A 24,885-nucleotide genomic window follows, 5' to 3' on the forward strand; every position below is an offset into this window, starting at 1 on the left:
GTGTAGGTTCCCAGATCGAAGCAGCTTGAGGACCTGGTTTTGAGCGCAGGAGCAGGGTGCTTAGTATCACTCTTTTCTTTTTTGGCTGATTCCGATATATCGGGGAAAGTGCATATCAGCCCCCGATACATCGGCATTGCCAATAATCGGTCGATCCCTTCTATGCACATTTAGGAGCTATTCCTTGTAACTACAGGTAAGCTCTATTATAGGATTACATATAGGCACAAGTTACCAAGCGATGTTAACTACCATTTTCACTATGTAACTATGGGGTTGAAAACCGGAGAGTGCAAAATCTGGTGCAGCTGTGCATAGAAACCAATCAACTTCCAGGCTTTTTTGTCAAAGCCTAATTGAAGAAGCTGAAGTTAGCAGCAGATTGCTACCATGCACAGCTGCACCAGGATTTTGCATGCTCCAGTTTGAGTAAACCAACTTCTATTGAATGTTCGATAACAAAAGATCGATTACAAAAAGATCAGACCTTCAGCAGCTGAACCAGGCATGCATGGCCAGCCACCATCTGTAGGTTACAAAAGCCCTGAAAGTGACCTCTGTATTTAGGATTGCAGGGTTCCCGGGAAAGATTTTATTTACATTTTTAATTAAAGCATAAGTAAACCCTCCTATCATTTTCAGCCAAGGAAAGCTGCCATCTTAGCCTGCAACAGCCATGTTATCAGTTCTGACACCAGCCATTGTATAGTTTGACAGTGTGGTTGAGAGCACAAACAAATGTGACAGTTATCAATCCCGGCATGCCAGGAATGTAGCTTTTTTTTTTTTTTTTTAAATGTTGGGTTTAGCTCCTGCTTTAGGCCTCTTACACACGATACTCCTGTTTGAGCATCTACTTTTTCCAGACCTTTTTTTTTTTTTGCATGTATTTGCGCGTATTCGTGCATATTTTGCGTGCATTGAGGCTTAAATTACTGATGAAAAAAATGGATTTTTGTAAAATCTTACCGTAAAATCCTTTTCTCTTAGCTCATTGACAGACGTAGTCCTCGGTGATACACCACCTTCGGGTTATGTTACCTCCGCAGGAGCAGGACTAGACAGGAAATTAAAAAGCTCTGGCCACACCCTAGGGGCAGTCCCAGAGGGTATATCCTCTCTCTCTCTGCCTCAGCAAATCAGTTATGTGAAAAAGCAGTCTTTAGAGATTTAACCCAACCCAACTCAAAAAAACAGAGGGGCGGGGACTACGTCTGTCAATGAGCTAAGAGAAAAGGATTTTACGGTAAGATTTTACAAAAATCCATTTTTCTCTAGCGCTCATTGACAGACGTAGTCCTCGGTGATACACCACCTTCGGGACGTCCCAGAGCAGTATCACAACTGAGGGGTGGGAAAATGAAATCAAATCCCAATCTAGAAGGCCCAACCGGTGCCAACTAGAAGTTTACAATGCTCATCCTTAATGATGAGACTCAACAAAAGAGAGAAAAAAATTCTTCTTTTTTTTTTTTTTTTTTTTTTTCAAACAGAAAAAACCCTCGAGGTAGACCACCGGTCTCCTCAAATTGCGGCCTGCAAAACCTTGCGGCCAAATGAGGCATCCGCCGATGCCGTCACATCAATTTTATAGAATTTTGTAAAGGTATGTACCGACGACCAAGTGGCCGCCTTACATACCTGGACCACTGACGCCTGATGGCGAAAGGCCCAGGAAGTACTGAGCGCTCGAGTGGAGTGCGCCCTAACAGGGAACGGAGGACTCTGACCCTTAATAGAATAAGCCTGTACCACCGTTTGTCTAATCCATTTGGCAATGGTCGCGGCAGATGCAGGCAAACCCTTTCTGGGGCCATCCGTGATCACAAAAAGTGAATCCGTCTTACGGAATGATTCCGTAGCTTTCAGGTATACCCTGATTGCCCGAACCACATCTAAGGAATGCAACGCATGTTCCCGATGATGCTTGGGCTGAGGACACAAGGAAGGTAGTACAATATCTTCATTCAGATGAAAATCTGAAACCACCTTAGGAAGAAAAGATGGCTTAGGATGAAGTACTACCTTATCCCTATGAATCACTAGGTATGGGGACTGGCATGATAATGCAGCCAGTTCTGACACCCTGCGAGCAGAAGTAATAGCCACCAAGAAGGCCACCTTCTGGGATAAAGTAAGCAAGGGAATCTCCCTGATGTTTTCAAAGGGAGGTTTCTGTAGAACCGACAAAACCAAATTAAGATCCCAGGGCGGTAAGGGCGCGCGGACTGGAGGAGCCAGGTGCCGCACCCCCTGGATGAAATTCCGCACCAAGGATTTGGTAGCTAAAGGCTTCTGAAAGAAGATTGCTAATGCTGAAACTTGACCCTTGATGGTGCTCAAGGCTAGCTTCTGCTCAACCCCTTGTTGCAAAAAGGCCAATATTCGAGACACCGAATAGGTACGTGGAGGAAATCCTAAAGATTCGCACCACGCAATATAAGTCTTCCATGTGTGATAATAGACTTTGCTGGAAGTCGCTTTCCTTGCTTTAATAAGGGTAGGAATGACTGAAGTAGACAAACCTCTGTCCTTCAGTACTTGGGTCTCAATGGCCAGGCCATTAAAACCCGCGACTGTAAAGCACGAAGGTAAATTGGTCCTTGAGACCACAGACACTCCCTGAGACGAAGTTCCCACGGAACGTCTGCAACTAGCATGTCCAAGTCGGCCAGGCCGGCTTGAGGAGGCCAGCCTAGAATTTCTAGGACCACTGGCGCTGATTGGATCTGAACCAGGCGTCCCTAGAGCTATCTGGCCCCGACCATCCGAGAAAGTCTGGTCGTTTTCTGTTCCCACACATTTATCAGATACCTGATAGTTATCAGGAAAGGTGATCTTTTCTGGTTGAACCTCAGGGACCGAAGTCACCCGACTAGAGGCTACTTGGCCTATCTGGTCAACCAGATCCGATTCCTGTGAGGTATCGGGACTAATCTTAGGAAAAGGTAAAGGAAAAGATCTATTCAGGGAACGGTAACTACCGCTTCCTGTGGTACTTAAATGTTGGAAGGGAAGAATCGCACCGGTAGTAGTGGTTGATACTCGATCTAATGTCCTGAATACCGGTGAAAACGTCCCCCCACCCTGAAACCGGGTGGGGGCGCACCTTCAGGCTGTGTACTCCTTTGCTTCGGGTTTGGCTGGGTTGGTCCTCTGCTTGTCCGACCAGCCCTTCTTGAACCCTCCTGGAGGAGTCTTGCCTTTCCCGCTAGTACCAGCCGGGCGCCCTTTATGGGCGGTAAAGAAAGGTCCTCGCTTGTTGCGAGGTCCCTTAGCTTTTGCAGCCTGTGGCAAAAAAGTGCTCTTGCCCCCAGTGGCATCCTTAATGATTTCATCTAGGTTGGCCCCAAATAGACGATTCCCCTGAAAAGGGAGATTGGTCAAGGTCTTTTTGGAACCTAGGTCAGCTGACCAGCATTTTAACCACAGCACACGTCTGAGGATCACTGCTAACTTAGATGCATGCCCTAACAAGGGAGTAGTGTCCAAGGCTGCGTCACAGATAAACCGTAGCCCTTGTATGATCTGTTCCATCAAATCAGATGTCTCCTGGGGAATATCTTTTCCCCTAAGATCTTGGCGTACCATTTTCGCCCATTCCGTAAGTGTCTGGGAAACTAGACCAATAACAATTACTGGTCTAAATGCTGACCCTATCAGAGAAAAGATAGTGCGGGACTCTGCTTCTATCTTTCGATCCACCGGATCCTTAAAGGACGAAGTGTCCTCCACTGGAATAACCGTGGCTTTATTCAGCCTGGAAATAGGCGGATCCACGACTGGTGGTACCGTCCATTTCTTAATGATGGATTCCTCAAACGGATAGCGTCTAGCAATACGCTTGGAAATAGTAAAGGTACGTTTAGAATGCTCCCATTCTCCTTTAATCTGATTACCAAAACATTTAGGTACAGGGAAAGCCTTCGCCGTCTTGATGGGCTTATTAGTACCAAAAGGCCTCTCTGTTTCAGTTGCCTCTGCCGGTAAAGCCTCAAGTTTTAAGGTTTCTTGCACTGCCACAACTAGTGCGTCCACCAATGCTTCTTCCTGAATTATAGCAGGAGAAGAAGCGTCCTCCTCACTGTCTGAGGGGGCTTTACCTGGGATAACAGCCCTGGCAGAGGAACCTGCAACTGCCGTGACCATCTCTGAATCTGAGTCAGAGGTGTCAGATGGTATAGGGGTAGGCGGGGGTCGCTTCCTTGACCCCCGTCCCTGACAGGCCGCCTCCACCCGAGCCACCATAGACTCCAAAATTGCTGTAAATGACTCTATACTCTGTGCACCGGCGGGTCCCGAGGCCCCCTCGAGGGAAACAGGTGGGGGAATATGTGTGGCAGGGTCCATGATAACTCCAGTTACTTCCTGGATAATATAATTCAAAAAAGAAAAAAACTTTTTTTTTTTTTTTTTTTTTTTCTGACCCCCAGCGCCACAAAAAGCCCCTTAGTGTTACCTGCTAGGGATCCCTATCGATCGAGAGAGAGAGAGAGATAGACCCCCAGGCTCACCACTTGATGCTCAGAGTTAAACTGCAACAGCATACAGCGCTGTCTTGACAAACAGGAAGTCTTTTGGCTGGCTGCCCAGGAAGAAAGGAGGCGGCTCCGCCCCTCTGCACGCCTTCCGGCGCCTCCCCCAAGCTCCACGAGGTGTAGGATCACCTCAAACATGGCCGCCCCCATGCTGGAGACACGAGGCTACGCCAAAATGGCGGCTCGTGCGATCCAGCAAAAAAAATGGCGGCGGCCTGTACTGACTAGCGGTGTGCTGCAGGGCACACAACACTCTCTCTGCATGGGGATATGGCGTGGTTGGCGGTACCGGCCCTGGCGGACCGCATGGCCGTTCGGGAGGCCTGCTAATAGCTGGAGATCTGATTTGGAAGGCAGTCTACATGTCCGTGGCTTCTGACTGGTAGGTAGCTTATACTTAACCCATAAGATTCCCAGAATGCCACAGATTACATTTTTAAAACATGTATACAATTAGATTGTTAGCTCCCAAACCAAGCCTCCTGGCTTTTTGCACACATAAAATCACACTCAAAGTAGGAGGATTTGTGACATGTTATAGGATAGAAAGGACTCTTTCTTACCATACAGAGAGGGGCCCGCGTTCACCACAAACCCCGTCAGGGAAAAAGGGGGAACATACTACTCACCATACCGGAACCAGGCGGGCACCAACTCCTGACAGTACCCCTCTCCACCGGGGCGGGAGGGCTGTCGACCGATACGTACGCCGTGACTCATGGTCTTTGGCGTTTCAGCGAGACGTTTAACTCGCGGGTTCAGTCCATTTAATGGGACTTTGTCGCGGCCGACCCAGCGCGGAGCTATGGCCTGCACGCGCTCGTAGGCTGAACTGGGGTGACCACCGGATCTCAACATCCAGCCCGTCGCCCAGTTCAGCTTTCTTGCTTGAAGATCTCACAGGAACACTGGAGAAAAAAAGCTGTCTAAAAATCCTTTAAGAAAAAAATTCTTGCTAGGACCTAAGATCCCAGCAAGGTATCTAGGTCCTTACTCCTAACTAGACAGAAAATAACTGATTTGCTGAGGCAGAGAGAGAGAGGATATACCCTCTGGGACTGCCCCTAGGGTGTGGCCAGAGCTTTTTAATTTCCTGTCTAGTCCTGCTCCTGCGGAGGTAACATAACCCGAAGGTGGTGTATCACCGAGGACTACGTCTGTCAATGAGCGCTAGAGAAATGCAGATTTTTCCATTTTGTTCTTACTGAAGAATGCTCAGCGCTTGTTTACGCGCCTGTGTGCACAGGCACATAACAATTAATGGGCTGTATTTTAGCTCAGAAAAAAAAAAAAGCTGTACTGAGCTTTTTCAAGCTGCGAGATGCTCAAAACAAGAGTTATCGTGTGCAAGAGGCCTTAAAGAAAATCTTGCACAAGACTGAGCTGCCAATCCTGACTTCTATTTAAAAATACTTGTGGCCTGTATGGCTTCACAAAGAAACAACCAGTCAACTTTCAATAAAGGCAATGGCAGACCCCATAAATCCTCCCAACATGTGCATTGCCCGCTTTTACTCTTAAGTCGTTCACTTAAAAACATGACACCTTCACTGATTTCCAGGTAATGCATACTGCTATCTACCTGTTTAAAACAAAAATATTTTTTTTCCGTTAGTCTGGACCATTAATTACCAGCACATTGATCTACTGCATACCTTTTGATTTCAGAGCAGCCAGTATCATGGAAGCCTGTGCCATGTGACTGTCAGAGGTGCAAATTTAGCTCCAATGAGGCTATTTCAAGCATCCTAATCTAATCTGCTACGTTTCGTCACCAGGCAACTTTGTGTACAAAAGCAGGTGCAGTCTGACCTAAAGGTGTGATCTCCCAGAGGAACGCACGTATTGGGAAAGACACCTGCGTCGGTCCCCACGGACAACGCATCGGTCCATAGTGAGCACAGTCAGCTGATGCTCTGTCCATGTCAAAAAGATGCGAACAAAGCCACAGGCAATGGAAATAACACCAACCTCTATATTTACCAACCCACTCGGAAACAAGTCACCTTTACAATCATAACAGTTTATAGCGATTTTCTCCGCCCTTATTGCGTTTGAGATGACACCACCAGAAGAAAATTACCCATCATTATCTCTACAAGGTTTTCCAATCTTACCAAGATAGAAACACAACCAGGTAAACAGGTTCTAAATGTCAATGCATCTCTTGGCACACACTAGAAAAGATTATTCCTAAAATGGGTTACACATATTCCCAATACCGGCAAGTGAGCTAACAGTTTCAAGTATTACGTGTGCTTAAAGATGGGAATAAGGATCTGTTTTTGGCCATTTCTGTGAAGTACATTGGTAGTTAATGGTGTAGGTCAAAGTAAGGAAACTTTTAAAGCCCAAGTTAAGTCAAAATTACCATCATAAAAACTAGTACAAGAGACATAACTTACATTAAAGCCCCATACACACATACCGATCGTCGGCCGAACGATCGGCCGTCTTTTGTCCAGGGCTGTCGTGTCTGTTGAAAACTGCAAAAGACTGCACATGAATTTTGTCGGCCAACAACAGCCGACTGCAGAAGTGATGTCATGTGATGGTCAACTTTCCTTGTCTTTTTTCTTTCTGAGCATGCCCAGTCTTGCTAATCGGCTGTCTGTCGGCCGAATTCTGTACTGACTGGCGAACAATCGGCCGTTCTGGTGCTGGCCAACAAAAATTTGAATGCCTGCACGACAGATTCTGTTCGGCCGAAAATGCGCGGTCGGCTGTCGGAAGCATCATACTAAAGCCCCATACACACGTACCGATTGTCGGGCGTAAATATTCGGCCGACGACCGATCGGCCGATTGTAGGCTTGTTAGTATGATGCTTCCGACAGCCGACAGCGCATTTTCGGCCGAACAGAATCTGTTGTGCAGGCATTCAAATTTTTGTATGCCAACACCAGAACGGCCGATTGTTCGCCAGTCAGTACAGAATTCGGCCGACAAACAGCAGATTAGCAAGACTGGGCATGCTCAGAAAAGAAAAAAGACACAGAAAGTTAACCATCACATGACATCACTTCTGCAGTCGGCTGTTGTTGGCCGACAAAATTCATGTGCAGTCTTTTGCAGTTTTCAGCCGACACGACAGCCCTGGACAAAAGACGGCCGATCGTTCGGCCGACGTTCGCTACGTGTGTACGGGGCTTAACAAGCCTACAATCGGCCGATCGGTCGTCGGCCGAATATTTACAGCCGACAATCGGTACGTGTGTACGGGGCTTTAGTATGTGTCCCTTGTGCTGATATTTCTTGGGTTTAGAAATTTTCACCCTTCCTACCTATCAAGATCCCCCATATCAGAGCTTCTATGAATGACAAAGGAGCTATCACCCACCAGACCCCCCATTCAGAGATCCTTTATCAGTCATAGAAGCTGTAGTACAGCTTCTATAAATGGTGGATCTGGCAGGAAAGGGCGGGCATAGTCAAGCTCTCCTGACAGACATCAGTTGTACTAACCCCTGTCACACAGGAAAGATTAGGACAGCAGGGATGGATTGCAAAGAAAATATTCTCCTAAACCAAGAAGAATCCGCACAATGAACACGTAATACTAAAATGTAAGTTATGTCCCTTGTGCTGATTTTTAGGTTTGTAATTTAGGCTAAACTTTTGCTTTAAATGCGTTTTCTTTTGTGTTTTTGCATATTTTGCCATTTGAACTTTTTATCACAGAAAAAAACGAAGCATAACAAAAAATTAAAAAGCAGGACACAAAAAATAAAAAAAATAATCCTAAAAAAATTATTACTGCTCCTGTTCTGGCGGGCAGTGACTACAAACGGTAATCACCTACTGGCTAAACAAAATAAAAATAAAAAGCAGGTATGGCACCCCTTTGGCTGCTGTATGGTACCCCATGTATGACTGGCAGCTACTGCTGAGTTAGGCCAATTCCATTTTGATCTTTACAATGTATTACACTGTGACTTGTAAGTCTATACATTAGGTTCAGCAACTCCTGAATGGAAAAATAAGTCATGACCAGAACCTGCATACAACGTCTGAACATGGCCATACCTTTTGTGCATCTTCTCCTCCATGGACTTGGCGCAAAAGGCACGTATTTCATAGTCAACACCGCAGGCCTGAGGACAGAAAGTTACAGCGTGAGAATTGCATAAGGGTTTAGTTTCTTTGTTTAAACATGTGACATTTGACATGTGCCCCTTCCCTCTATCCTAATGGAGTAGGTTATACAGATCTAAATGCAGACTTCATACTGAAAGGCAATCTTAAGCCTCGTACACACGCAACGATTATCGGCTGACCGATCATCCGACTTTTGTCCAGTGTTGTTTTGTAGGTTGAAATGTGCTCTAGACTGCAAACGAATTTTCTCAGCCAACAAAAATCTACTTCAGAAGTGATGTCATGTGCTGGTTTACTTTCCGTGTGTTTTTTCTTCTCTGAGCATGCCCAGTCTTGCTCATCAGATTTTTGTCTGCCGAAATCTGTACTGACTGACGGAAAATCGGCCGTTGTGTTGACGGCCAACAAAAATTTTATAGCCTGCACACCAGATTTTATTCGGCCGAAAAGTCAGAGTCGGTTGTCGAAAGCATCATACTAACAAGCCGAAAATCGGCCGATCGGACGTTGGCCGAAAATTCCCGGCCAATAATCGATGCGTATGTACGAGGCATAAGACCTTCATGGTCGGGCCTGTCCAGCCAGCCTTACTTCTGTTATGCTACTGAGCTGGCCTATCATAATAACTGGCCAAGAGGAAGAAACAGAACACAGCGTTACTATCAAAGCACTCATCAGCAGTTGAAAGAAAATGACCTGGGTTTTGGGGATGCCACCTTTGTAGCCCCAAGACCCAGGGGATTCCTGTGCAAATGCAAACAAGAGCTTTAATGGTAACGCTGCCCTGCCCCCATCCAGAATGGCACATTTTAAAAATCAATTAAAAAACTTTAAGGTGTGCACTGGCACTTGGCAGAGTAAGAGGAGACAATACCATAGGAAAGACACTGCAGGTTTACTGTACAGGACAACTATTTTAAATACAATTATTAAATATCAACAGTAATGCAATAACTTTTTTTAATTAACTTACAAGGATCGTTCAAACTTCACATGTTGGTAAAGTAACGCTTCCTCTATAGTAGCTCTTTTTAATTGCAGGTAAATAATGGATTCCAAGCAGAACCAAATGTGTCATCATTGAGTTCTTGGTGCAGGAGGGGTGCAGGCTGTCCAACATCCACAGAAGGCTACAGAGATGGAACCACTGACAACAGTCACCAATGACAAGTCATTGCCCTCATCACTGGGGTCATCTCTATAAACATTCTGTAGCCCTCTGTGAATGTTGGACAGCCTGCACCCCTCCATCAAGAACGCAATGACATATTGCTTCTGCTTGGAATCCATTCGTTACCTGCAATTAAAAAGAAGAAGAGCTACTATAGAGAAAGACCTACTCTACCAAGATATTTATTAAAGTGGTTGCAAAGGCTTTTAAACTTAATGCATTCTCTGAATTCTGCATTAAGGTAAAAAACCTCCTTTAAAAAAGGTGCAACCCCCCCCCAAAATCAATACTTACCTGAGCCAAATCTCGATCTAGCGCTGTTCCCGAGAGCAGTGATGATGGGGACAAGGGCCTCTTCCCATCAACCCTGGACTGTGGTTGTCGGGGTCTGCGGGTTGGGGGCTTATCGGAATCTAAAAGCCCCCTTTTAAACAAGCAGGCCCTCAGATACCGCCCCCCATGTGAACGGGTATGGGGTACATAGCACCAAAAATAGCATACAAAAGAAAAGACCACTGTTTATTCAAAAATAAAAATGACTTTTTTTAAAAAGGTCCCCTGGTGTAAATCCATCGTCATTCATGCCTCCAGCCGACCCGAAAAAAGGTCTGCTCTCGTTGAATGCTTCCCGCGGTCTGCCTGCTCCGCAGTTTGACAGTTCTTTTACAGGGAAGGAGCGGAGCCACACCAGTGATGTCACCTGGTGGGCCCACCCCTCGTGACATCACAGACTGGTGCATGCTGGGTCAGTGACGTCGCAAAGGGTGGGGCCATCAGGTGACATCACCGGTGTGGCCCGGCACCTTCCCTATATAAAAACTGTCAAACCGCGGGAAGCGTTCAACTACAGCAATCTTTTTTTTCAGGTTGGCGGATGAGTGATCGACGATGGATTTACATTAGGGAACACAGTTTTTATTTTTGAATAAAGGACTTGCTTAAAACTGTGTGCGTGTGTTTATTTTTTTTTGTGCACTTTTTTTGGTGCCTCCATGCCCATTCTCAAAGGGGGGGGGGGCGGGATCTGGGGGCCTTTAGGGTGCTTTTAGATTCCAATATACCTCCCCCCCCCCCCCCATCCCGGCCCTGACAACCACATAGCAGGGTTGTCGGGAAATGGCCCTTGTCCACATCAACATGGGTTAAGGGGACCCCAAAGCCCCCCCCCCCCCCCTCCCCTCCCCAGGCAGAATATTTAAAGGATTTTATTTTTTTAACCGACACTTTTTTTCAGCTGTCAGCGGGGAAACCCATTGACAGCTGATGACTCATCCGTTGTTAAGGATGCCATGGCCAGCTTTCCGACCCCACTCCCCAATAACCAGCTTATACTGTGCCCTGATTAGGCAAAGCTTTGCCCAATCAGGGCGCAGCATTGCAGGGTATTTGGGAGGGCGATCACCATCCAAATTTGGGTGTTTGGCGAACGGTCGAACAGGCAAATGTTCAGCCTGAACTCATGCTCGGCCAAACTGTTCGCCCATCCCTACTGATGATGCAACTCTTGCAGATGCACACAGGAGTTATGTTGACTTTGCATGTCTTTTGCCAAAAACCCCTAATTCCTATCAATTTTATTTTTAGAATTAAATGCCCCTTTAAATAAGTACCTTTCTGTAACAATTTTTCTTTCCCCTAAAGACCATCATGCAGCCAAAGGTGACAAAGAAAGGAAAATCAGTGATCAGGTAGGGCCACTGATTGGCCACATCTGCCTGAATGTCAGGGCCGGTGCCGGAGTAGAAATGCCAAAAAAGGTAAGCATCTGACACCTGTCTTCTGTAATTCTGAGCTGTCCATACTGAAACAATAACTTCCCGAAAGGTGAATGAGGGTTGGATCTATTTTTAAACACTCGTGGCATTTCCTACAGCAGGACTGTTGAACTGAAATGGCACCCATGACCAAAGCGATCAAAATCTGGTAAAAAAGGTCACAGTGAGAGCAGAACCTACCGCATTCCTAAAGAAAAATACTACAGTCTGGGAAATAAAATATATTTAAAGAGAGTAGAGAAAGAGAACCAGTACATTTTTCAAATAAAACAAAGTTTATAAATCCTAAATGCAGCACAAGATTAGCCTGCGGGAGAATTTTAGTGGAACAACCACCTTCTCTTAACCCCTCCATGCCTAAGCGATTTTCTGACATTTGTTGCTTACAAGTTAAACCCTCAAACATATACATATATACACACATTATATTATATATATATTTTTATTTTTTCTTCTTCTTCTTATTGCAGAGACCCTAGAGAATAAAATGACGATCGTTGCACTATTTTATGTCACACGGTTTTTGCGCAGCAGTCTTTCAAATGCAATTTTTTTTTGGGCAGAAATACACTTTTATCAATTAAAAAAAAAAAACAGTTAAGTTAGCTTAATTATTTTTTTTTAATGTGAAAGATGATGTTGCACCAAGTAAATAAATACCTAACTCGCCATGCTTTAAAACTGCGCACTCGTGGAATGGCGACAAACTACGGTTCCTGAAAAAACCCCCATAGGTGACGCTTTAAAAAAATGTTAATGGTTACCCGTTTAGAGTTACGAACAGTCGCGTCGATAACTCACATATGTGGCTTGAACACCATTTACATATGCAGGCGTGACTTATGGATGTGTTCGCTTCTGCGCAAGCATGGAGGGACAGGGCGTTTAAATTTTTTTTTATGATCTTATTTTATTTTTTCTTTTATCACTTTTATTGCCGTTACAAGGAATGTAAACATCCCTTGTGACAGGAATAGGCAGTGACAAATCCCTCCTCTGCTCTTAAAAGCATTTAAAACGCCAAGTTTGGCTGTTTTGACTGCTGTCATTTTCTTTTTTTCAATCTAGTGCCTTTAAGGCTCCAGTAACGGGAAGAGAGGTCATGACATTGCTTACAGGTTTCTACATCAGAGACCCGATCAAAGCCGAACCTGGTTTTGTTCGTGTTTTTTGGCCAGCCAGCGGATGTGCTGGTTGGTTGCTCTGGTTTCCCGATGCGACCCGGTGTAATAACCACGGTGGGCATTACAGGAAAGCTGATCTTCGGCTCTAAACAAGGGTACCAGGGTGATGCCTCTAGCTGAAGGCATCATCCCAGTACAACCCCCTGAAGCTGAAGCCGCAGATTTGCATTCCGTCAGCATGAAGTGGTTAAAGTAGATGTTCAGGCAAACCCTAACTAACACTAAACCTGCTCGGTGCCACTTTCTAAACCTAATCTATCTAACACTGTAAAGCAAAAATTGCTGTACTTACCTATTCTTCAGCCGATCTGGTCCCAGCATCAGCGTGTAGGAGGGTGCAGGAGAGACAGCCAACAGAAGCCCCATAGTAACTATGGGTGACCTCACCTCCCAATCATTTCACAGCCGTTGTTGGTCCTCCCCTGCACACAGCTTCCGCCGCTGGAGACCGGAGCGGATCGGCTGCAGAATAGGCAAGTACAGCGATTTTTTACTTTATAGGGTTAGATAGATTAGGTTTAGAACGTGGCAGAGAGCAGGTTTAGCATTCTGCAGGAGCAGAAGGCCGACAAAAGCTGTGAAATGAATGAGGAGTGATGTCATCTATAGAGTTACTATGGGGCTTCCGTTGTCAGCTGCCTCCTCTGCACCCACCTTCACAGGGAAGGCACTGCTGACAGCTCAGCGTGGGAACAGAGCGGCTTCAAAAAAAGGTATGTATAGCGAATTCATCTTTACACAGCTAGATGGGTTAAAATAAAAAATAAAAATATATCTGCGCTCAGAACATAATATACAAATAGAAGGCAGCTAACCATATAGGTAAGATTACAGACCAAATATAGATACAAAAGCAAAGGCGGTGCCAATAGTTAGTTTATAACAATTAATACATTCTTCTTGAAGGAGCAAAAACAACCAAAATGCAGTTGTGCAGATAACAACGCCTCTGATGACGTCAATCTATGACGAAACGTGTAAGACGGGACCACACGTGGGACGTAAGCACGCTGATACACCGCGGTTATCCCCATTTGGATTTTTTATGCCGTTTATACCTCGATCATGATGGGAATGCAATACTTGGAATAAACTACTCTATGTTTGAACCCACTACACTATGAGTTGGTTTCTATTCTGAGGTGATTTGTTTATAATCTTTGGGCTCAAGTGAGTGTAAGTACTTTAGATATACACAGCTATTATCGGGATCCAGCTACGCACAGGAATCCTGCTTTTATTGACCACTCTATAACTTGAGGGTCAATATTGTCTGGTAAGAGTGCACCATATACTCACGTGGTGTGGTGTGGTGTTGCTAACTCTTCATTCTTTTCACTGGTGGCTGGGGAAGCTTTTTTTTTTTACTATGGACTAGATAGGTTAGTCTTAGATGGATGAAGATTTACAGATTTTAGTGTTAGGGTGGGACTTCTACTTTAACATTTGCAGTGAGGGCTTAGTACCACAACAAGGGGAATTTTCACATTTCTTGGAGTTGGGTTTCAAGCCTTGAAAATAGTTTTTACGTTGGTGCAGAAAACAGGCTTCATTCAGAAAGGTGGAAGGAAAAACCAGTGCTAAAACCAATTTCAAGACTTGCCCCACTTCATTTCTCCAACCAAATTAACAGTTGTAAACCCCTTATACCAGGAAGGGAGGGGAAACCTCCACAACAGGAACATAAATCAAAATAGCCTGCCATGTGGGGGGTTATGTTCCCGTAGGAAAGATTCATGGGCCCAGTTACACTTTTGGCTGCAGTTCCAGCAAGCCCAAACAGCAGAACTTCAGCACAGGCATCACTCACCTTCCCAGTGTCCTCGGGCCCTGGCTGCAGTGTCACCGAACATGGCAAATTTTGTGGAATCTAAGTGAATGAAGCAGAAACAGTTGATACGTGAATTAAAAAAAAAAAAGAAGAAGAAGAAGGAATTGGGAAAGAGAGGGGGGGGGTAACAGATGTGAGCGGGATAAGGAGGAGGATAAGAAGGGAAATTTTCAGGAAAAACACGCAGAGGTGACTACAGGAAATAGGAGTTGTAAAGACAGGGAGGGTGTATTAACTAACGTTGAAGTAGAACGGATGTGCTTGCTCCCCTAGTTTCTTGACCAGGCGTTCCTGCAGTCGGGTGAGAGGCTTCTTCTCCTCCGGGAGCGGGGGAAAGGCCTGAAAGGTCGAGATGAAGAGGTCCTTCCGGAACGACAGGCCCAAGACGTCAAGGTCCTCACGGCCATAACGGAAAGCACAGGTCAAGGTGACGAAGACTGAGGGTGGAGAGAACGAGTGAGATAGGGAGAGATCAGGAGTGCTAAGGGAGAGATCAGGAGTGCTAAGGGGGGGAATCAACTAGGCAAGGTCAGTGGAGAACTGTGTTCCTTAAAGTGCACCTGCGATTTTTAAGAAAATATTTAAAGAAGGCAGATAGAGAAGAGGACGATGATCAAGTAGACCTCTTTTTTCAATCATAAATACATAAGTAAGTGTTTAAAGAAAATTACTGCCTCCCATCTCTAATAAACTCAGAATCTAGAGCCATTGATGTTCCACCACCCAAAAAATTATGCTACCATGGTAGCTATAGGAAGGTTAGGTTGTCACCAGTCTACCAAAGTCATTACGGTAATGCTCCCCCTCTAGTGAAACAACTTATTGGACACAAGAGCACAGGGAAGGCTTTGGTTGGCTGCTAGAGAAGGCCCAATGATCGTGGCATCAAGTGCACCAAGCCTTACAGTGGCAATCAGAAATCTAGGATTGTAGTAGTATATTTATTTCCAGGACTGTGGATCTGGTTCTTGGCACAGGAGTTTAGTACAAGGCGAGTATATGCCAAAAAATAGGTTATTAAGGGTCAGAAAAAAAAAAAAATAAGGCAGTACAACTGGTCCTGTTGTACTGGGCCCACACCTCATCAGCTGAACAGGGGGGCCCAGGGCAACTTTATTGTTCATTCTTCCTAGATGAAGAAATTGATTTTACTAGATCACACCCCCACTCCTACATGCTTACCAGGGCTTAAATTACATTTCCCTAGGCCCCATCATTTCAACTGGAGTCCCTCCCCCCCAATTCTCAGGGCGTAGGGGGGTAAAGTCAGTGTCAATGTTTCACTGCACCCCAGGGGAGTGGGTATGGTGTAGGCAGGACTAGGGGGACCCAGCCAGGAAGGCTGTAGATGGCTGCATGAATTCTAACAGCAGCCCAGGCCCGAGGTTTCCTGTTTCAGAGTGGTTCCTCTCTCTTACAGAACACTATGGGGCCACCCTTGCAGCTTCAACACCACCACACAGACCTGAAGCCTAGTGGAAGACTGCACTGTCCACTGTTAACTCTTTCTTGTGAAGACCAGAAGTCCAGAGAAGTAGCACAGAGAGCAGGAGCCAGCAGAAAGGAAAGTTGTAAGTTGCTAAGTGCTGAGATAAAACCTTTTTTTTTTTTTTTATCAAATCCTTTACTAGGGAACGTAAAAAAAAAAAAAAAAAATTGTTTACATCCCCACCCTAGATGGAAAGGGACGTTGCTCCAATCCTCCTGGGATAGATCATAGACAGCCTGGTCTCTTCTCACCTCTGTGTCCTGCTGTGCGAATCACTGTAACCACAGGGGCTGGTAAGAATGGTAAGCCAGAGAAACACTGGCGGGGGGTAACAGCCCCTCCCACTGCTTCAAAAAGTGATTCAGCTGCTAATGAGCCACTTGGATCACTTATCTGAAAGAGAATCACCGGCTGAAAAAAAATAAAAAAAAATTAAATAAATGCAAAACACGGGTTTTGGCTGATCGCTTCAGCCATAATCCCAGTAAAAAACTTCAAACCCATAACATAAATGTTAGGGGGTCTTGAAGTAGTTAAAACAGCCAGGGATCAATACCCAGAAGTTGCCAGACAGAAGATGTCGGCAGCCGGCAGGGAGATCTGAGGTTGAGCCTCCATAAATTAAAGAACTGAAATCCAATAAATAAAATGGCTGAACCTGGGACAGTAAGACTGGGCAGGAAAGACCAAGATGGACATCCTCCAGCCACAAAATGTGGCAGGGCTCCGATTTGCTGCAGCTAGTAATGCAAGCTGCCAGAGGCTAACAGTGTGCAGTGCAATGGGAGTAATCAATTTCAGTACGGGAGAGGAGCCCAACTGAAGGGAAGACTGGAGCATTAAAGTGGATTTCCAGCCAAAAATACTAGGTCTTAAAACAAAAGATCCCCCACCAAATTCTTGGATTATTCTTTTTTTTTTTTTTTTTTATTCCTATATCTTTTGTACCTTTTCTGGAGTACAATACTGTACTTCTATCCTAACCCCACTGCAGCGAGATACGTCATTTACCCCCATCTGCATCGCCCCCCCCCCCACCTGCCTCGCTGCTCCCGAGTCAATGGACAAATTGGCTTTGGGGGGGGGGGGGGGGGGGGGATGGGGCCACATCGCAGGATCCCTTGACAGGCGAATCCCCTAAGGCTACGTTCACATGTTAGCGTAGCGGACCGCGGGCAGAATCACCGCGATTCTGCCCACGATCTGAAAATCAATGCAAATCGCGGGACGCCTGTGCGTTGCGGTTGATTTGCAATGGCACCCCAAACGCTGTGCAATGTTGCCGCGATTTCCACCTGCCGAATCGCGGTAATATCGGGCAAACAAAATGGCAGGTCGCATGACGCCCCAAAGAAGCTCTTGTACTTTTTTTGGGCGTCATGCGACCCGCGATTTAGTTTGCGCAATGTTACCGCGATTCAGCAGGCGGAAATCGCGGCAACATCGCACAGGCGCCCCGCGATTTGCAATGATTTCAGGATCGCGGGCAGAATCGCGGCGATTCTGCCCGCGGTACGCTACGCTAACATGTGAACGTAGCCTTTAGTTTTAAATTGCAGTTTTCAGCAAAGTGATAAGAAGCAAAACCTGCCGCATTTATTTTTCAATTTACTTTTAAAGATCAACCATAACCCTTCTACAACCTAACCTCCTAGGTGATGCCATGGTATCTCCTTCAGAACCTTCACTGCAGGTGCCCTTCACACAGTCCTTTCTGGGGACTAATGACATGTAGGGAAATATGGGCACGTGTGGATAAAATAGGACTGATGAGGAAGTGAAATAAAAAAGCAGAAAAAAGAATTTCAAGACAACAGACTTACCTTTGCGATCCTTCAAATAATCTGTATCCACCAGAACTACACCATCTGCAAAACAAGACAATGCGGGTGAGTCCAGGAATAAAGTGCAAGCCTGGCACACAAACCAATAAAAAAACTGAAATGGCTGGCATCAGTGCAGGCGTCAGTCTTTGCAACAAATAGAGGTTAAAGCAAAAAGAGAACTTTGCAGGTTAGGTTTTCCATAAAACATTTTTCTGTTATTTTTGTGATGTAGGGTTGATTTACTAAAATGCAAATAAATAGACTGTGCACTTTGTAAAGTGTAGTTGCTCCAGTTGCTTAGTAAATGAGCAGAAGCTCTGCGGACCTCCATCATCCAATCATGTGCAGGCAAAAATGCTGTTTAATTTTTGCTTGCTCCCGATTGGGTGTTCTTTGCAAAATGAAGGATTTACCCAATTTGCTAATCCCTGGAGCAACTGCACTTGCAAAGTGCACAGTCTATTTGCCTTCAGTAAACCAACCTCTTAGTGAGAAGCTTCTTGCTCCTCAATATACACTGATCAGCCATAGCTTAATGACCACTGACATGGTACATGAATAACATTGATTATCTCATTACAATGGTATATACTCTAAGAGTGTGTTTCCTGCGCTATCTTGGGTAAAAACCAATCACCATGATGGCGCATATACAGTTACGGATACCAAAAAAACAGTTTAAGATGCTCAATATAAAGGGGGGGTTGTAATGCGCTTCAGGGATATAGGTCAAAATAGTTTACATACAGTCCATATAATAAATAAGTTTACAAAGTGCTGCTATGCATATCTTCTAATCCAGGGCAATAGTGCAAATAAGTGTCACTAGGTATAAATCAATAAATATAAAGTGCTAGTGTGTCTAAATCACAATATTCAATTCATATACATAAATAAATATAAATATAAGGTGCTTGTGTGTCTATACCAAACTAGAAAGTGCTTGTATTATTTAAAGTGAATCTGTGCATCCTATAAATCTTCAAATATGGCGTCTAAAGTATTTCCGGCTCCGCCAACATAAACAGCACGTTACCTCCTCTATTGGCCAATCCCCTGAGAAAGTCACGTGGTATCGTGACGCAACGCGTAGGAAACCCAGAAGTGACGTGACGGAACGGGACGGAGCTCCCATGGCGTTCAGCAACACACAGAAAATAGCGGTTTTAAAATGTAAGTTTGCGATGTTTTTTCAATGAAAAGCTTTAATAAATATACTACACCATGATGGCCCCTTTATTTTGATGAGCCCTAAGAAGCAGAGGAATTAGCTAAAGACACGAACCCGGAGGAACCCATAGAAAAGCCCCCATAAGAACACCACACCCAGGAAAAGGACCGACTGATACCAGGAGAGGGTGTGATTCCCCCTGAAGGAGTTGGAACTACGCTGGGACAAGGAGTAAAAGGAGCCACGGCCAGTTTAGGTTAAGTGATACAGGCGTATTATTGACCTCATTGAGGTGAGCATTTAGTACACCTAGAAGTGAGATCACTGAAATAAATTCGAACCATGGAGATTAAAGGTGGAGGAAGATAACCCGCACTGCGAATCACCTATCTTTATTTATATATATATATATATATATATATATATATATATATATATATATATATATATATATATATATATATATATAATCTGTATCCAATACATTTGCATGATGTAATCAAGCTCCTAAAACTGGATATATATTGGAAGTTGAGTTGGTGAATAAAGTGTCATTTGTTTTAACCTTCATCAAGCTGGAGGCTGATGTTTGGGGGGAATTGAGGGGCCAGGACTGCATCACTTGAGATTCTGGGGACCTAAGACAGAAATACTTGGTCCAAGTATTGGGGATCTGTTACAATGGTATATATATATATATATATATATATATATATATATATATATATATATATATATATATATATATATATATACACATACACACATACACACACACACATTTTTTTTTTTTTCACCATCTGGATTGGACACTATCTACTGTTAATTTGATTTTATTTGGATGGAAAATAAGTGTATTATCACTATAAGGAATAGCAGGTGTTTATAAGAGGAAGACACTGGCACTAATAGACACGGAACACCATTATCCATTATAGGATGCACAGATTCACTTTAATTAAGACAAGCACTTTCTAGTTTGATATAGACACACAAGCACCTTATATTTAGATTTATGTATATTAATTGAATATTGTGATTTAGACACACTAGCACTTTATATTTATTGACTTATACCTAGTGACACTTATTTGCACTATTGCCCTGGATCAGAAGATATGCATAGCAGCACTTTGTAAACTTATTATATGGACTGTAGTTAAATTATTTTAACCTATATCCCTGAAGCGCATTACAACCCCCCCCCCCCCCCCCTTTATATCGCATTACAATGGCATCTGAAAAGTGGATGGGATAGATTAAAAGCAGCAAGTAGACATATTGTGCCCGAAATTGAGGTGTTGAAAGCAAGAAAAAAATGAACACAGTTTGCTGCGTATGGGGCTTCCGAGCCGCAGACTGGTCAGGGTGCCCATGCTGACCCCTGGCCACCCCTGACCACATCCAAAAGTGCCTACAATGGGCACTTGAACATCAGAACTGGACCACAGAGCAACGGAAGAAGGTGACCTGTTAATGAATCGGTTTTCTGTTCCATTATGTGGATGGCCAGGTGTGCGTGCGTCACTTACCTTGGGAAGAGATGGCACCAGGATGCAGTATGGGAAGAAGGCAGGCTGGAGGAGACCGTGTGATGCTTTGGGCAATGTTCTGCTGGGAAACCTGCCATTCACAAGGATGTTACTTGACATGTACCACCTACTAAACATTGTTGGTGACCAAGTACACCACTTCATGGAAATGTTATTCCCTGAAGGCAGTGGCCTCTTTTAGAAGGATAATTCAACCTGCTACACTGCAAAAATGGTTCAAGAATGGTTTGACACGAATTTAAAAAGGTGTTGACTCTGTCTCCAAGTTCTCCAGATCTCAAACCAACCAAGCATCTGTGGGATGTGCTGGCAAAACAAGTCTGATCCATGAGAGCCCCACCGCACAGCCTAAAGAACTTAAAGGATCTGCTATGGACAGCTTGGTGCGAGACATCACAGCATACTTTCAGAGGTCTAGTGGAGTCCATACCTCAATAGGTCAGGGCTGGTTTGGAGGCAAAAGGGAGACCTACTCTTTTAGGTGGGTGGTCATAAAGGTATGGCTGATCGATGTATAAAAGAGTACACCTGGTATGGCAAGATACGTATGCTAGGAGGTGCATGGCGTCTTATAGCCACAATGAGACTGATTGAAGGATTATATTAGGCAGACGCTCCCACATAGCACTCACTTTGAGGACGTGTACTGGTATGACCTCTCTGAATATCTACCCAACACAAGCGGGTAAGAACATGCAAAGTGGCCGTGCCAGGATCCTTACAGTAGAAGGAAGTTTACTTGGAGAAGTTTTTTTTTTTTTCTTTTTTTTTAAGCATGAATGCAAACAACAATAGGAGTGGCTGCAACATTTGGCTAATGACACTAGGGAAGAATGACAGTGCAGTTAGTACAATTTGGGGACAAACTAGCAGCGATGTGTAATAAGCCAATAATAATCTTCACCAACTCTGTTACAAACGACAACAATCCAGCAACAAATCTCCCTAATATTTTCACTTCTAAAGACACAATGCTGGATAATTAGCTAAACACACAAAACACGCCAACGGTTTACCTGTCCAAACATTTGCATTTCTGATCAGCCAGTTGTGACTCACAACCCCAATGTCATATCTTACAGCCAGCTAGTGACAATGCGGTTCATAACCTGCAGATTTCTGTGTCCAATCCCATCAAGAACCTTATGTGATCCTTCTGTGGTCTCCTCCCACTGCATCTGCTCAAAGGTTTCTGTGTCCAATACCATCAAGAACCTTATGTGATCCTTCTGTGGTCTCCTCCCACTGCATCTGCTCAAAGATTTCTGTGTCCAATCCCATGAAGAACCTTATGTGATCCGTCTGTGGTCTCCTCCCACTGCATCTGCTCAAAGGTTTCTGTGTCCAATCCCATGAAGAACCTTATGTGATCCTTCTGTGGTCTCCTCCCACTGCGTCTGCTCAAAGATTTCTGTGTCCAATACCATCAAGAACCTTATGTGATCCTTCTGTGGTCTCCTCCCACTGCATCTGCTCAAAGATTTGTGTCCAATCCCATGAAGAACCTCATGTGATCCTTCTGTGCTCTCCTCCCACAGCATCTGCTCAAAGATTTCTGTGTCCAATCCCATCAAGAACCTTATGTGATCCTTCTGTGGTCTCCTCCCACTGCATCTGCTCAAAGATTTCGGTGTCCAATCCCATGAAGAACCTTATGTGATCCTTCTGTGGTCTCCTCCCACTGCATCTGCTCAAAGATTTCTGTGTCCAATCCCATGAAGAACCTTGTGTGATCCTTCTGTGGTCTCCTCCCACTGCGTCTGCTCAAAGATTTCTGTGTCCAATACCATCAAGAACCTTATGTGATCCTTCTGTGGTCTCCTCCCACTGCATCTGCTCAAAGATTTGTGTCCAATCCCATGAAGAACCTCATGTGATCCTTCTGTGCTCTCCTCCCACAGCATCTGCTCAAAGATTTCTGTGTCCAATCCCATCAAGAACCTTATGTGATCCTTCTGTGGTCTCCTCCCACTGCATCTGCTCAAAGATTTCGGTGTCCAATCCCATGAAGAACCTTATGTGATCCTTCTGTGGTCTCCTCCCACTGCATCTGCTCAAAGATTTCTGTGTCCAATCCCATGAAGAACCTTGTGTGATCCTTCTGTGGTCTCCTCCCACTGCATCTGCTCAAAGATTTCTGTGTCCAATCCCATGAAGAACCTTATGTGATCCTTCTGTGGTCTCCTCCCACTGCATCTGCTCAAAGATTTCTGTGTCCAATCCCATCAAGAACCTTATGTGATCCTTCTGTGGTCTCCTCCCACTGCATCTGCTCAAAGGTTTCTGTGTCCAATACCATCAAGAACCTTATGTGATCCGTCTGTGGTCTCCTCCCACTGCGTCTGCTCAAAGATTTCTGTGTCCTATCGCATCAAGAACCTTATGTGATCCTTCTATGGTCTCCTCCCACTGCATCTGCTCAAAGCTTTGTGTCCAATCCCATGAAGAACCTCATGTGATCCTTCTGTGGTCTCCTCCCACTGCGTCTGCTCAAAGATTTCTGTGTCCTATCCCATCAAGAACCTTATATGATCCTTCTGTGCTCTCCTCCCACAGAATCTGCTCAAAGATTTCTGTGTCCAATCCCATCAAGAACCTTATGTGATCCTTCTGTGGTCTCCTCCCACTGCATCTGCTCAAAGATTTGTGACCAATCCCATCAAGAACCTTATGTGATCCTTCTGTGCTCTCCTCCCACTGCATCTGCTCAAAGATTTCTGTGTCCAATCCCATGAAGAACCTTATGTGATCCTTCTGTGGTCTCCTCCCACTGCATCTGCTCAAAGATTTCTGTGTCCAATCCCATGAAGAACCTTGTGTGATCCTTCTGTGGTCTCCTCCCACTGCATCTGCTCAAAGATTTCTGTGTCCAATCCCATGAAGAACCTTATGTGATCCTTCTGTGGTCTCCTCCCGATATGCACTTTCCCCGATATATCGGAGTCGGCCCCGGAGGGTACAGATATTGCCGATATTTCAGTAAAGTGCTGTACTGGAGTGATGCCTGCAGCTAGAGGCATCACCCCGGTACCGGCATCCATAGCCGACGGTCAGCTGTCTTGTAATGACAACCGATGCGGCTGAGACGTCCCCCCCCTCCTGCAACCTTCCGCGACTCGCCCAGGTCTCCCATCCTACCGGGAGACCCGGGCATCCTACCTGCACAGCCGCCGAAGACCCGATCAAAGCCTCATTAGGCTCTGATCGGGTCTCCATGTAAAAAACCCGGAAGTGATGTCATGACATCACTTCCGGGTACTGGCGGCAAATTAAAAATAATGACAGCATTCAAAACATCAAAACAGCCAAACATGCCGTTTTGAATGCTTTTCAGTGCCGAGAAGGGGTTTGGGGTCTTTTAGACCCCCAGATCCCTCCACAAGGAGTACCTGGGAAAAAAATAAATAAATAAAAAAAAAATGAAAATTTCCAAAAATATCGGCCGATATCTGATGACCAAAATATCGGTATCGGCATTAAAAAAACGATATCAGTCGATCACCAATACATTCACACCCACACCACTGCTTGCCTGCACATTTCTCATGGATCCCAGAAGTCTCCTGTTATCTCCACCCTCATCCAGCCCCCTCCAGCTTTGCAGCTCTCATTTGCTTTCCTATGACTCATCCCTCCTCCCTTGCTGGCAAACTCTCACAAGAGTTAGAGAGAGAGCTGTGCATGATGTCATTTGCCGCCCTAGGCCAATGACCACCAGACAGAAAAGAGAAAGTGGGCTGTATAAGGTCTTTACTGGCAAACAAAAATGTGTAAAACAAGGGCAGAGAATTTATTAGGTGGAAAGATGAAAAAAAATGACTGAATGTCTGCTTCAACGTGATATTAAGCCCCGGTTCACACTTATGCGAGTGCGGGAAGGCTACGAATCCGCAGCCTGTTCCCGCATCGCACACGCACCCCCGGCAGTTCACACTGCCATATGCGATACGCTGGGGGGTGTCAATGTAATCTTAACGACACCCCCAGTTTGATCGCATATCGCAGTGCGATCATGCAGTTCGCACAGGATCGGATCGCACAAGTGTGAACCGCTGTGCGATCCGATCCTGATGCGGCTTCCAAAAAGGGTCCCTGTGCGTGTTTGGTGCGGCTGCGGTGCGAATTTATCCATACAAAGTGTATGGCTAAACTCGCACCGCACAGCCGATCACATGTAATGTCGGAGCAGTGCGCTCCGACATTACATGCGAACCCCGCACACGCACAAGTGTGAACCGGGGCTGAAGCT

At 45.0% G+C, this 24,885-nt stretch overlaps 1 protein-coding gene across 1 annotated transcript in view; it reads right to left on the reverse strand.

Moving 5' to 3' along the window:
• The window catches only part of ARRB2 (arrestin beta 2), a 150,824-nt gene that overhangs the window by 53,558 nt on the left and 72,381 nt on the right, over positions 1 to 24,885 (reverse strand). The window contains exons 4-7 of the mRNA XM_082254649.1: positions 17,910 to 17,954; positions 14,838 to 15,034; positions 14,577 to 14,636; positions 8,565 to 8,632 (exon numbers count right to left, since the gene is read on the reverse strand). Of these exons, the coding sequence (XP_082110775.1) occupies positions 8,565 to 8,632; positions 14,577 to 14,636; positions 14,838 to 15,034; positions 17,910 to 17,954 (370 nt within the window). The remainder of the gene's footprint in view (positions 1 to 8,564; positions 8,633 to 14,576; positions 14,637 to 14,837; positions 15,035 to 17,909; positions 17,955 to 24,885) is intronic.

Source organism: Pelophylax lessonae (genome assembly GCF_965119305.1).
Source record: "Pelophylax lessonae genome assembly, chromosome: 4".
NCBI classification, from domain to species: domain Eukaryota; kingdom Metazoa; phylum Chordata; class Amphibia; order Anura; family Ranidae; genus Pelophylax; species Pelophylax lessonae.